This window comes from Diabrotica undecimpunctata, chromosome 7 (assembly GCF_040954645.1).
Source record: "Diabrotica undecimpunctata isolate CICGRU chromosome 7, icDiaUnde3, whole genome shotgun sequence".
NCBI lineage: Eukaryota > Metazoa > Arthropoda > Insecta > Coleoptera > Chrysomelidae > Diabrotica > Diabrotica undecimpunctata.
In genome coordinates, this window is record NC_092809.1 from 131,276,336 (window position 1) to 131,290,654 (window position 14,319).

At 31.4% G+C, this 14,319-nt stretch overlaps 1 protein-coding gene across 5 annotated transcripts in view; it reads right to left on the reverse strand.

Moving 5' to 3' along the window:
- LOC140445836 (uncharacterized) overlaps positions 1–14,319 on the reverse strand; it is a 630,732-nt gene that overhangs the window by 496,118 nt on the left and 120,295 nt on the right. For all 5 annotated transcript variants that reach the window (XM_072538213.1, XM_072538212.1, XM_072538211.1 and 2 more), the window contains exon 2: positions 350–463. In XM_072538213.1, coding sequence (XP_072394314.1) covers positions 350–463 — 114 coding nt within the window. The remainder of the gene's footprint in view (positions 1–349; positions 464–14,319) is intronic.

The window sequence follows — 14,319 nt, forward strand, 5'->3', positions numbered from 1 at the left end:
TCCTTACATACTACGATACCTTCCACCTAGAGAATACTTTCTTAGAAATAATTGTAGGTTACTTTTGTTTAAGGGTTTTCTGTTACTCATTTTAGCAATATATATTTTATTTCAAAAACAATTACCTCTGTTCACAGAATTTTGTTTCAAATTTCAGATATACAAGTTAAAAACACTTTAAAAAATTAGCAGTCTGACTGTCGAGTCGACGTAAATATAGCTTGCGACATAGATATACAGATAGTTATTGTTCAATAATATACATTGCAATTATATAACACCTCAGGTATCAAAAAATTTTTATTTTTTATATTTTTATTCTATTATATTAACATAGAAAATTACTTACGTGGTTATGTTGAACTAAAATATGATTGGTAATAATAGCCTTCGGTTCGATCTTCGGCCTTTCAACTTCAGTCAGTCGTTTAATATTTTCTTTGACGGCAATCTTCAACACCAACTGTAACAAAACAAGAAAAGTTAATTAACGATCTCACAACATTACAGACAATACAGATATATAGATACTGTTAACATCTAAGAAATAAAATAAATGTAGCTCAGGAGAAAGCAGGCCAAACATTATTTAACTTTAGTTTGATATATGATACTTCAGATATTATGTTTTGATACTCTCCATGAATCTTGGGTATATAGGTAAAGGGGTTATGCCTGCAAAATGAAACTGGCTGTGGTGCAGTTCCACTTAAATATTTTAGAATTTAACATTATTAAACTGGTATTACCATTTCCGAGTAGAGACTGTTTGATTTTCAAAATTTAGATGAAATTTGAATGGCTCTCATCTTATTGGTCTTGATACGATTCTCACAGTTCACAGATATTTTAAATCTCTCCTCCGTCTTATACCTTCCCTCGACTGATATACCTCTCAATATCGTATCTTACTAATCTTTAACACTGTTAAAAATCGAGACATTGGTTCTATAATCAGAGGTTTCAGAGGTATCTACTTTTTCGTTTTCAATTATCTAGGTTTTCAAGATTCGTATCTGTATTGGGAATATTAACCCTTTCAGTGACGCTACAAGAAATATGTAATATAAATAAAAATCCGAAACTTGCCAGCCTTTTTCTATTATTTTTAACATTTTTAAAACATAGAATTTGGTTATACCCCTTTTGGTTTTTGATTTATTGAATGTCCTACAAGGACAAAGTTACTTTAGTTAGTTACCAGTAGAACCACAAGAAAAAGTTAAAAACTGAAATATATTGAATTATCACAAAAGGAAATACACAATTACAGTTTTTTCATGATGAAAGCAATTGTTTCGCAGAACGTACGATCTTTATATACGAGGTGTGTTCAAAAAATGTGTGCTAGGAAAAAAACAAGTGTTTACGAGTGGTATAAGCGTTTCCCAGATGACCGTGAAGACATTGAAGATAATGTACGCCCCAGCACATCAAAAAATGATGAAAACGTAAAAAAGTGACAGAAATGGTTATGAACGACCGTCGAATCACAATCAGAGAAGTTACTGATGAAGTTGACATATCAATTGGCTCATGCCATGCCATTTTTTCAAACGTTTTGGATATGAAACCCGTGTCAGCAAAATGGGTTCCAAAATTGTTGAGATTTGAACAAAAACAGCGGCGAATGGAAGTTGCTCAGGAGTCACTAAAAAAGCAATACTGTAATGATGCTCCAGCCTCCTTATTCACCAGACATGGCTCCGTGTGACTATTTCCTATTTCCAAAAATAAAGAAAACTTAAAGGGCCGTAGTTTTATAAACATATAAACGTATTTTTTGAACAACCCTCGTACTAAGCAAATAATCAAGCTTATTTACTCCTCCCATGGTTTGTTTATATAACCTAACAGCCTCAGGTTGGAATACATCAATATATATTGTTTATTATTTTTGTACCATTTTTGGCAATTACGCAATTGTCATATACCAACAGTTAGATGCAACAATCACTGGTTTATTATCAAACTATTTCGTGATGGCCATTCTTTTTACATCTTCGATGATTTCGGCAAAATTAGTGAATGCAACGCTCATTTTGTTAACAGCTTTTTTAAACTTATTCGTGGTTCAAAACACTTATTTAGTTTAGTAAAACACCAGCAATTTAACACTTGGTCAATCATTTTTTCAGTATTAGCATTTTTCATAATAATGCTTAAACATATCATTAAAGGAGCATTATTATTGAACCCATTTACAGTGTCAATATTCAACGCGGCAGGTCGCCATTGATGTCTTTTCTCTTTCACTCCCTTTCTCTATATCTATTGGTAAACAGATTTTCTACTTTCCCATTCGTTACATGGGAATTTTTCCCAAGGTTTGTACAAAACTAAAAACAAAATTATTTATATAGCAAATGCCTCATTTTGATATTGAGTGAAAATAAGGTAATCACCTACATATATTTATCATTTTAATAATTTTTAAGTTTCCCTTACTAGTAAAATGATTAAATTTTCAGCTTGATTCGTCAACTTACTCTAGAAGCTGGAGTCAATAATGTGTTGTTTATCCACGATTTCTATACACTCATTGACACGCCTGGACATCTTTCTGATGAGGTGGTCGATATCGTGTTGGGGCATCTCATTCCAGGCTACGGCAACTGCGTGAGTAAGAGCTGTTAAAGTCTGTGAAGGGTGTTGCAAATTCAACAGCCTGCGACCTATTAGATTTCAGACATTTTCAATCGGAGACAGATCAGGCGATCGTGATGGTTAAGGTAAATGGTTGGTATGATTTTGAGCCAAGAAGGCTAACAATTTTCTGACAACCTATAATTTTGCATTGTCTTGCTGAAAAATTGGATTGTGGATGGTGTTTGGGTATGGAAATAGATGAAGACAAATTACTTTCTGAATAAGGCGTCGGACTGTGATATTGTCTCTGATAAATATTAGTAGTAATTTACTCCTCTATACGCTTTTTGAGCAATAAAAAAAGGCTTCTTAATCTGGACTTACATAAAATTTACATGATTCTTACATGAAATTTAAAATTCAACTGACATCGTAAATTCACGAAAAATGAATGCTTCTTTATCATTAAACAATTCACGTTGCCTTAACGCTAGCTTAACTACTAAACCTGAAAATTTTATCACTTGCTGTTCATGGCAAGATAAGTTGATATGTAAAAAACTAATGAATACTAATAATCATACGTAGGTGTTTACCTTTTTTTGTCACTATGGTTGAAAATATCATAAGTACTAAAGATTCACTGTTTTGTTCTCAATTTTTGGAACGATTTCTTAGTAAGTGAAACAAAGTAAGGTCAATAATATTGTTTGTTGAATAAGTTTTTTTTTCTTAGGTACAATTTGCATTGTGTCATTTCGATCTCTATTATTTTATTCACCTCGTAGACGCTTATAAAAGCGAAAAAGGTCAAGAATATCGTTTCAAATTAAACCAACCCATTTATAGAGTCTCACTTAAAGATAACTTGTAGCAAACTGCTTCCTGCATTTGACAGGCTTTGTAAAGGAAAGAAAAGGATCAGAATAAAAAAGCGAATAATTCAATAAAACAATAAGAATACCCAAATAAACAATAAAAAACTAAAATGAAAGATATGAGATAAAATATACTTACAAATATTATCCTAAGAGGTACGAATATATATTAAATGTACAATTAAACTGTTTAAATTGTGATTAAAAGAAAAAAAAGTGTGCGGAAAAATATCAATTCAATATCAATCAAGTGGGGTAAGAATTAATTGGGCATAAATATCGGATTTTTATGTTCGGAAAAGAGTTTTAAATAGTGCTAATTATAATGGGCAATGTGTAAATAAGCATTTAAAAATGCTGTCAAAAAAGTCTACAGTAATTTCCGAAAAATAACATCTATAAACTACAATTCAATAATAACCATAAAAAAGAAATTTCTTTCAAAAAACATAAATCGTGATAATATCGCGTAAAGAACAACCGTTTAATTTTTAATTGTTCCTGACTACAACTTACAATTTTACAAGCCATTAGCTCTTTTATGATGAATTTGCCAATGGACCAGAGTAAAAAAACGCAATTATTATGGTCTCCCAGCGCTCACAGTAGCGTGCCAATAAGGGAGAAGGTATTTACAGAACAGTTTTTTTTATATAATTTTAGTTTATGTAATTTATCTTTTTTCAAAATTATTTTTGAAAATTGTACAAATAAATGACACAAAAAACTGTTTACTAACTTGTTTATTTTAAAATAAACAAATTATCCCATGCTACACTGAAAACTTTAAATTTATATAACTAATTTTATCCATACTTGATTTAAAACTGAAATATTACTCAACATTTGACAATGGTATTGTAATCAAACGCTCCTATATATACATTTTAAGTTTTGTGGGGTTTAAAATTCACTGTACCTACTACAACCAATTCATTCTCTAAGGTAATGCTTCATCAGAAATGGCGCCAAAATAGTTCAAATATACCACATACCGTAAAATGATATTTGTCTTTGAAGGACCTTGTTTACGAATTTTATTATATTACTGATAAATAACCCTACTATGTTGTAAAAGTAGATAAAATGACTCCGGTGAAAAGCGTTTTTAAAAATTATTTTTCACCATAAAACCGACAAATCTAGTCGAGAAATAGCATCCGCAGTAAACTGTAATCAATCTACAGTAATTAGAGTCATTAAGAAGTATGCTGAACAAGAAAAATCGACGACAGACGGTGGCCGACCAAAGAAAACTTCTGTTCGGGATGACGCTGCGTTCAGAAGAACAAGTCTGGCAGACAGAAGCCTTAATTCCACCCAATTGACGAAGCTGTGGTCTGAATCTACAGGTGTAGGCCTGTGCACTTCCACTGTGAGAAAAAGACTGCTTAGTTTTGGACTTAGCGGATATAAGGCACGGAAGAAACCACTGCTTTCAGAAAAACAAAGATTGCACCGTTTGAAATGGACTAAGAAACATCGAATCTGGACAGCAGAGCAGAGGCAGAGTGTACTGTTTAGTAATGAATCCACTTTCAATATTAATAATCATGCTGGAAATGCCTACGTCAGAAGATTTAATGGCGAAGAATTTTCTCCAAAATGTGTTCTTCCCACAATTAAACATCCAACCTCCATTATGATATGGGGTTGCATGTCCGCTCGAGGAGTTCGTCGCCTAAACGTTGTCTCTGGGATGATGAATGCTACCAAATACATTGAGGTACTACAGAATAGTCATCATAGTCATCGTCATACTTTATGGATCCTTTAAGACATTCAAAATAAATGTATAGGATACGTCACTACAGAATTCAGTATAAAAACCATTAATGTGTATAATACAATATTGTATAATACAATACTGTTTGGCGAAGAAAAATTTATTTTTCAGGATGATAATGCTCCTTGCCATAGAGCAAAATTGGTTAAAGCTTGGATGGAGAGTAATGAAATTGATAGTATGGACTGGCCAGCGCAATCCCCGGACCTCAATCCCATCGAGAATTTGTGGCAAAGGATATCAAACATAATTTCGAAAAGCAAACCCACAAATAAAACGAAATTAATCGAATCTCTTATCCACGCTTGGCATCACTACATTTCCATGGAGGAACTGAAAACATTAATAAATTCCATGCGCAAAAGATGTAAAGTAGTTATTAAAAACAAGGACTGGCCAATTAAATATTAAAATTAGTTTAAATTACTTCAATGTGATGTACAATATCGTCTTGATGTAAATAGCCTAATTTTTGTAATATTGAATAAAAAATTTTCCGAACTACATTTTTTTTATTAATCAAAATTTTGCTGTGTTTCCATTTTATAATATTGTGTTTAAGTGCTTGTTTGATGTAGATAGTAAATGGTTAAAAAACATTTAAGGTAAATGCCTTAAACTTCATTTTCATGTAAGGTGATGGAGGACTTTTTAACACCACTGTACATTCTACAGAGGGACAGACATGTTGAAAATCTAATTTAATGTTTTTAAGGTATTTTCTCAAAAGGCATTTAAATAATGTTAACAAAGAAGATAGGAAAGTAGATAAGGAAAACCAAAAGAAAATGAAGAATAATAAACAATAAGAAGTGAAAATATAATAAACGCCGCATTCGCGTCGAATGGATTCTCAAAATAAAAAGAGATAAACTGTATAGCTGGAATTATAATAAAGTAACAAATACGTCCTAACTGCAAGAGAAATATTAGAAAAATTAGGACACGTTCAATGCTGAAGTAAGAATCAGCTAATACGAAGAAAAGCTGAGTGCGATACATACGTCTGTGGTGCGGTTCAGAGTAGTTACCACCTACTAACATACACAAATATGAAGACCTAATTTCAGCATATGACACAGCCATCTATGTGGCCAACCATTATACCAGATCTTATATTTGTTTATATAATTTTGACTGTATCAAAAGCACTGTTTCCCTGTAGTTGTTTCCGTTAACTAACGTATATATTTGTATTAAAGTATTATTTTTACAAGGTAAAACGTAATAAAGAAAAATAGTTTCATTTACCATATATTTTAATGAGGGTTTTTTTTATCAACGCCGCTATTAAAAAACTACGTTTAACTTAATTGTATGTTATTATTGTAAACAATGCTAATTATTACGAAATAGCACATATGTAAAAAGTCAAACGAGTTGCAATTTTTTACATTGAAAACAGTTAGCTGGAAAGGTTCCCCTTACACATTAATATATTGTTTCAAATCGAATATTATACAAATGAAAAAAGTTTTGTTAACTGAATATAATGTTATATACGTCATGTTTGTTATTTTTTTTAATAATTATTTTATTCCAATTTCTTTTGATTTTATTCATTTGTTAACTGCCTAAATTAAATTTTTATTCTAAAAATAGTTGGCGCTCAACTTTTCTATCAACTAAATATTCTGTTTAATCATTAAATTTTCGTTTAATTCAGTTCTGTCCCCCATTTACTTTTGGTATACCCCTGTAATCACATTCCGTATACTTATTTCTGCGACTTACATCCAGTCATAAAAATATTCGTCTGTTGGCAACTCAGATTTCCGAGAAAATAATAGAAGTGGGAAAGTTTTTTCTGTATCTTGTTCTAATTAAAGTGGAATTTTAGTTAATAAACCCATTTCTACTGTTTAATATCTTTTGAGATGAGTATTTTGTTGATAATTTTTTAATCTTGTTTAAATTGTTTTTTTTTATCAACTTAACCTACCTAACCTCTTTAGCCTTGCCTTTGTGGCCTGTTTACGGGAAGCAAGTTAGTATGGGCACACTTTAAATTGTTTTATTGATTTATTAACAATAAACTACATACTAAAAACAAGTAAGAAAACTGTAAGAGTTCTTTTCGTTGTCACCTCGTCGTGTGATCGTGTTCTGACAGCCATCAGCTGCTCTGATCTCCTCTTCTTTTCTCCGTCGACGTTCACTCACTTCGGTAGCACAGTCAACCCATGTGTGACTGGAGGTTAACTGTCAATCTGCCACACCTTCTTTTAACTTTATTAAAGGTATACGTAGCTAGACTCTTTTATTTAATTCATTTAATTAATTTGTTTTATCAATTAAATTCACACATACTTTATAAATTATATTAATTTCATTGTCTTTGCCATCGCTCATTGTTTTAATTATATTTGTTCATTTAACTTTATACTGTCCGTTAACACAAGATCTCTTGTTATAGTTTTTCTTATGTATTGGACATCGACTTGTCCTCATTTTTGTTGGTACAGTCCAACGACCCACATGTTCAGAATTAATAAATTGTTAAAGAGATGTAGCGAGCCTACAACTCTGTGTACTTATCTGCAATCGAACCATTTATCAATGAATTGGACGAGTTAACGTTACCTGGTAATGGAGTACTCTTATTGACATATATGTTCATTTTGTTATAGTTAACTAGTTAGTTAGGAAGTTAATCAAATGAAAACCAGACATATGAAGTTAACTTGCAGTTACAAGTTACAGTCTGAATTTAATAAAAGCAAAGTTCATCATTGCAGCTTTTCTTGGCATAATAATAATCTAATAATAAATCCAAAAATTTCATCTGACAATTGGCAAAAAGCTGCAACACTTGTCAAAGCAGAAAAAGAAAAATTATGGAAACTCAGATGAAAACAATAGAATCAATTATAATTTCTGGGAAAAATGATAAGCAATCATCAAAAATAGTAGTAGTCTAACATTGCTGAGACATAATACCGAAGAATGGTTTTAGTTTTTTAAGCCAGTCCCCTTTTCACTTTTCATTTGCTATTAGAATATAGAGAATAGGTATAAAGTAGATAGATTTAATGTTCGATACAATTTAACATATTCATTTACAAAAAGGGAAATCATTTACACAACTCTCTTCAAAAAGGGAAACAAATCGGACCCGGAAAATTACAGAGGAATTAATTTATTAAACACAACACTAAAAGTAACATCCAAAGTAATAGCAAATAAATTGAATGAAATTATAACACTAACAGAAGAAGAACAAGGTTTTAGGCCGGGAAGATCATGCACCGACTCTATATTTATAATGAGACAAGTGCAAGAGAAATCATTAGAATACAATAAACCCGCATATCTATGTTTCGTGGATCTTAAGAAGGCATTTGCTCGTGTCAAAGGACGTTATCCACTTACTGTACGTCAGGAGAGATACCTCTAGGAATAATCAAAAGGATCGAAAATATCTACCAAAATAACACAATGAAAGGAAAAGTAGAAGAACTAACTGACCCTATTGAAGCTGAATGAGATAAGTCAGGTAGATTCCCTGAGTCCTCTATTATTCAACCTGATTATGTATGAAATAATAAAAAAAGTAAGAACCAAAAAAGGATACCAAATGGGAGAGAAACAGCTTAAAATAATCTGCTATGCAGACGACGCAATACTACTCTCTCAGAGTGAAGATGATTTACAACGTATGCTGCACCAATTTAATATCACGCCAGAAAATTTAACATGTTAATTTCCCCAAAAAAGACAAAATGCATGGTTATAACAAATTTATTAACACGTTCACGACGGCATTAAATTTGTCAGTAACATTTATTGAAGTTACCAGATCCCTGTATCTGGTAACACTGTCTACTGTTCGGACGATACCAGACCTATGGGTCTGGTAAACATATCTATAAATAAATAGTTTCTGTGACTTTGTATTTGAAATTACCTTGAATCTAACACTGCCATCTCATAGTAAACACTCTAATCCATTTCTGGCAGACATAGCACCAGATTCCGATGTCCGGTAAAGTATTTACGGTATATAAAAAATATACTGATACTTATGTGGCAATTTGAAATATTTTACTTTTAAAAAATAAATAAAATGATCAATTTTTATTTGAAGTAATATTAAAGTGTACAAAAATATATAATAATTAAAATAGTAATTAATAATTAGATATGTCTATCATTAAAACAAGTTAAGCACAAAGCCGGTTTCTTTTCGCAATTTTCACAAAAAGTGTTTACTTTGGTCACCTTCTTGTCAGCTTCCTTACTTTTCATAGTCTGTCTCAACTTCTTGTAACAGTCAACGCAATTTCGTCTACGTTTTCTACCAGGACCTTCTTCTCGTTGCAGACAATGTTTTCGTTTTGATAAGTTGGTTTCAGAAATACACTCATTTTGATTTGAAAGTTGTAATGCTAACTGTTCACGAAATGTTAGCATTGGTATCTTTTTTTCGATGTTTGTTTTATTATAGATAATCCAGCTGTTGATTATTGTAGCACCAAAGATTAGTTCGAAGACTACCTTACGATACCACTTAAGACCTTTTCGTAAGGAAGAATAATAAGCTGCCATTTGGTCACTGTAATCTACACCTTTTTTAGCTTTGTTGTAGTCTTGGATAACTTGCGGTTTAAAAATATATTCCACTGGTTCCTCCCTTAGTTTTGATCTCTTTTTCTTGCCCGTAGTGCAGAAGTTTAGGGTATGCTCAGGTTTACTGGATAACATTAATACCGATCTCTTGTCTTGCCAACGGATTACCTTTATATTGTCCTTATTTTTGATGCCAATTATTTCATTTTTCTTTAGTTTCTTTTGAACTATTCCCTTTGGAATACCTTTCCGATTGCTTCTAAGAGTCCCACAATAAAAAGTTTGGCGATCTAATAGATCTTTTGCAAGAGGAATACCGGAATAAAAGTTATCAGCATATAAAGTTCGTCGGGCATCTAACAAGCTATTCATTAAGGTCAGCACAACTTTCTGAGAATGGCTTTTGTTTATCATATTGTTTTCTTTTCCACAGTAAACCATCACTTTATATGTATATTCACTGACGGTACATAGTTTATATAATTTAACGCCATATTTATGGCGTTTGTTTTTTATATATTGCCTCATACTCAAACGACCACGCCATGGTACCATACTTTCGTCTATGACTACATTCCGTCCTGGAGTCATTTTTTTCATAAATCTGTCATTAAGTCTAAAACATTTTGTATAATTTATCGTTGCTTTCTAATATACCGTCGTTATTTTGAAAATGTAGATGCCGTATCTGTCCCTAGTCATAACTGAGGAGATAAACTTATTGTTATAAAGGTCATTTTTGGACCAATATAATCGAATATTAGGGACCTTCACGAATCCCATGCAGATCACGATACTAAAGAAGTTTTTAATTTCTTCTTTATTAGAGAAGGGATATATATGAGAGGGAGAAATTTACAAAACAGTCATCAGACCAATAATGACATACGCGGCAGAAACAAGACCTGATACAGAAACGACAAAAAGGATGTTGGAAACAGCAGAGATGAAAACACTTAGAAAAATTTATTGTAAATAATGTATACGACGTAGATGCAAGGTGAAGAACATCAAGGACTGGGTAAGGAATAGAAGAGTAGAATGAAACGATCATATAAGCCGAATGACAACAAATATAGTAGTAAAGACGGCAAGAGTCGGTTCCCCAATAGGAAGACGATCAGTAGGAAAACCACGTAAACGATGGAACGACAACTTACTGAAGGCACATTGAAAAACTGACAGAGTCATGTCTACATAAGAAGAAGAAGAAGAATAAGATTTATAAAAAGATATTTTTTAACCAATAATTACTAAATCTGCACACAAACTACTATTTAAAATGAAATAAACAATTATTATGATAGCAAGCAAGTTGGTGTAAATGAAAAACAATTTTATTTAGTTTTAGAGAAGTGTCGAACTGCCCTACCATAACCACGCCATTCCCCACTTATAATACTGGTTTTTGTTTAGACACCGTAAGAATTTAATAGCCATGTTAAGTTGCATTGGTAGCGTATGAGTTTTTGTATTACAAGTGCTTACTACAACGGGCATCGTGTCGTTTTTAAGAGTGCTCGTGCCCCATGTGATCTGGATATTTAGCAACGGGTTGTCATGATAATGTCTGTTGTTTGTTGTATTCTTGAGACCGAAGACGTTCGATATAACTTACGGGCCTCATCCTCAAGAAAAGAGTATTGGCTGATCATTGTGATGTTTTTTACCATATTTATTTAATTTATTAGCTTTTTATTTGTACACTTGTTTATTAATTTGATTTTCAATATAACTATTAAAATAAGCTACAATTGTTTTCCATAACAAATTAGAAAGGAATCCTTTTGCCAGTTAACAAAATAGTGAATCTATGAAAACCATCGTACCCACACTAAAAAGTTTTTGGAATTTTACAATCATTTAAGAGGGTTTTTATATGGCAACATAAAAGAAAACAAAACAGTAGATCTATAATATATAAAGATAGATTATCTCTATACAAATAGGAAAACAGAACGATAAATTCCACAAGGAATAAGACCGGTCCAATAAAATGAATTACTACACAAACAGCTGAAGAATTCTAAAAAAGATGACAATGAAGCCAAATCAGTCCAAAGCAGTAGCAGTAACAACGAAGATAATTTCTTCGAAAAGCACATACCAACCATAATCTGTCTAATCTACAAAAACACAAAATTAAATAAGAGTAGAAGCATTACGGACCGATATGTAACTTCACGAGTTAAGAGTTCATGTGTTTTAATAATTTTGTGAAATTGGGAAGTCATAAAAATTATATTGATGATATATACAGGGTGGTCCTCAAGTAATTGTACAAAAAGAAACCGTAGATTGTACACTTTAAAATATTACGATTTAAGCCAAATTGCCTTAATAAAATGTTGATATTAAGAAAGATACAGGGTGTTAAAGTGCAAAATAAAAGTTTTATTTTTCGCTATAACTTTCATGTTTGTAAACATTTATGTATAAAAATTTACAATTAGGTACTTTTAAATATGAGAAATTATAATTTGATGCACACTTTGATGTAACTGATAGAGGGCGCCACTTATGCCACATATGTGGTATAAATTTGCCCGTAACTTTTTTGCTCTTTAAGTTACCTGTATTTGAGATAAAAAATATTAAAGATACATTATTTTAACAAAAAAGGTATACTTGTTAATAACTTCAAATCTCAACAGTTTTTGAGATAATCGTATTTTAAAAATCAGCTGCATAATTCTGATCTAAGGCAATTACTCCAGGCAATGAAGAAAAAATAGACAAAAACATTAATACTTCTGAATTTTGCTACAAAATACCTTTAACTAAAGATAATAGTTAACGAAATATTGAATAAAATAAATATAGCAACAGGATAATTAATAATAGGATTTGACAAAATAACAGAATAATAGGATTTTACATCAATCATTTTACGTTTTACGTTAAATTAAAGTCATAATCAAAACATTTTGTTTACAAACCAAATTAAGAAATAGTTAAATTCTATAACATACCTTTTTGTCAAAGTAAGTGTTCGATATGTCCACCATTTTCTTTAATTCATTTGTCAATATACTCCATAAAAGATCGTCTCATATTAAATAGTATCATTGGTTCTAAAGAAACTGCTGCAGTATTTATTTCTTCCCATAGTTGGTTGCGAATGTTTATGAGATTCTTATAGACACGTTGTTTTAATGCGCCCCATACACCAAAATCAAGCGGATTAAATTCGGGGCTACGTGGTGGCTATAATGTATAATGGATAAATATATCGATGACATTACTTATTTATATGATTACGTTACAGCTTACGAGTAACTATAATTACATCTCGAACAAATGGCCTATTATGATTTACTAACGAACTAATATCATGCTAAACTAAATTGCCTGTGTGTTTACTATATTTATAACAATATCGGTTATTAGGACAACGATGATGTTTTTGTAAAATTGCTGAATCTTTCAGGTTAGATTTGTAGCAAAAGTATTATGAAACAGGACACATATGTGTTATTCAATACCTGTGCTCTAGTTTCTATTAGTCCTAATAAAAATGGGTGAACAATTTACGTAATGAACAATAAGTATTCTTATTCAATAGCTCACCACATTGCCAAGGAATATGACTACCACGACCAATCCAACGTTCAGAAAAGTTGTATTTAAGTATGTTCTAACTGCCTTCTCTCTAGAATGTGGTTGTGTACCATCTTGCATAAAGCACATATTTTGGGTTTTTAGCATTTTACAATAAAGAAAAAGTAATACAACGCCATTATAGAAACTTAAGAAGCGATAGCAAAGGGAAATTGTTAACATGATGACTGCCAACGTCTGAATACGGATACGGCACCTAAAGAAGAAGATGAAATATCTTTTCTCCAATAAGACATTTAGCACATGTAACAAAGCATTTTGTGATGTTACATTATCATCTTTAGGTTGTTTTAATAAGAATAAACTATGAATTATGCTTATCTACAGGTATTCAGTGCTTTACCGCACAAATATCAAACTAAGAATTATTGTGCAGCTGACTTATAAAATACGTTTATCTCGAAAACGGTTGAATTTTCAGGTTACTAACAGGTATACCTTTTCTTTGTAAAAATAATGTACCTTTAATATTTTTTAACACAAATAGAGCTAACTTCAAGAGCAAAAAAGTTAAGCGCAAATTTATGCCACATATGTAGCATATGTGGCGCCCTCTATTAGTTACATTAAAGTAAGTATAAAATTATAATTTATCCTACTCAAAAGCATCCAACTGTAAATTTTTGTCCAAAAATATGTACAAACGTAGAAGTTATAGCGAAAAATAAAATTTTAAATTTCCAATTTAACACCCTGTATCTTTTTTAATATCAACATTTTATTAAAGCAAGTTGGCTTAAATCGTAATATTTTAAAGTGTAGAATCTACGGTTTCTGTTCGTACAATTACTTAAGGACCACCCTGTATATAAGAGGGTTGAGGTTAATTAGGTATACAGCTGATTGAAAGCCAAGTGTACTCTGTTCAAGTATTAT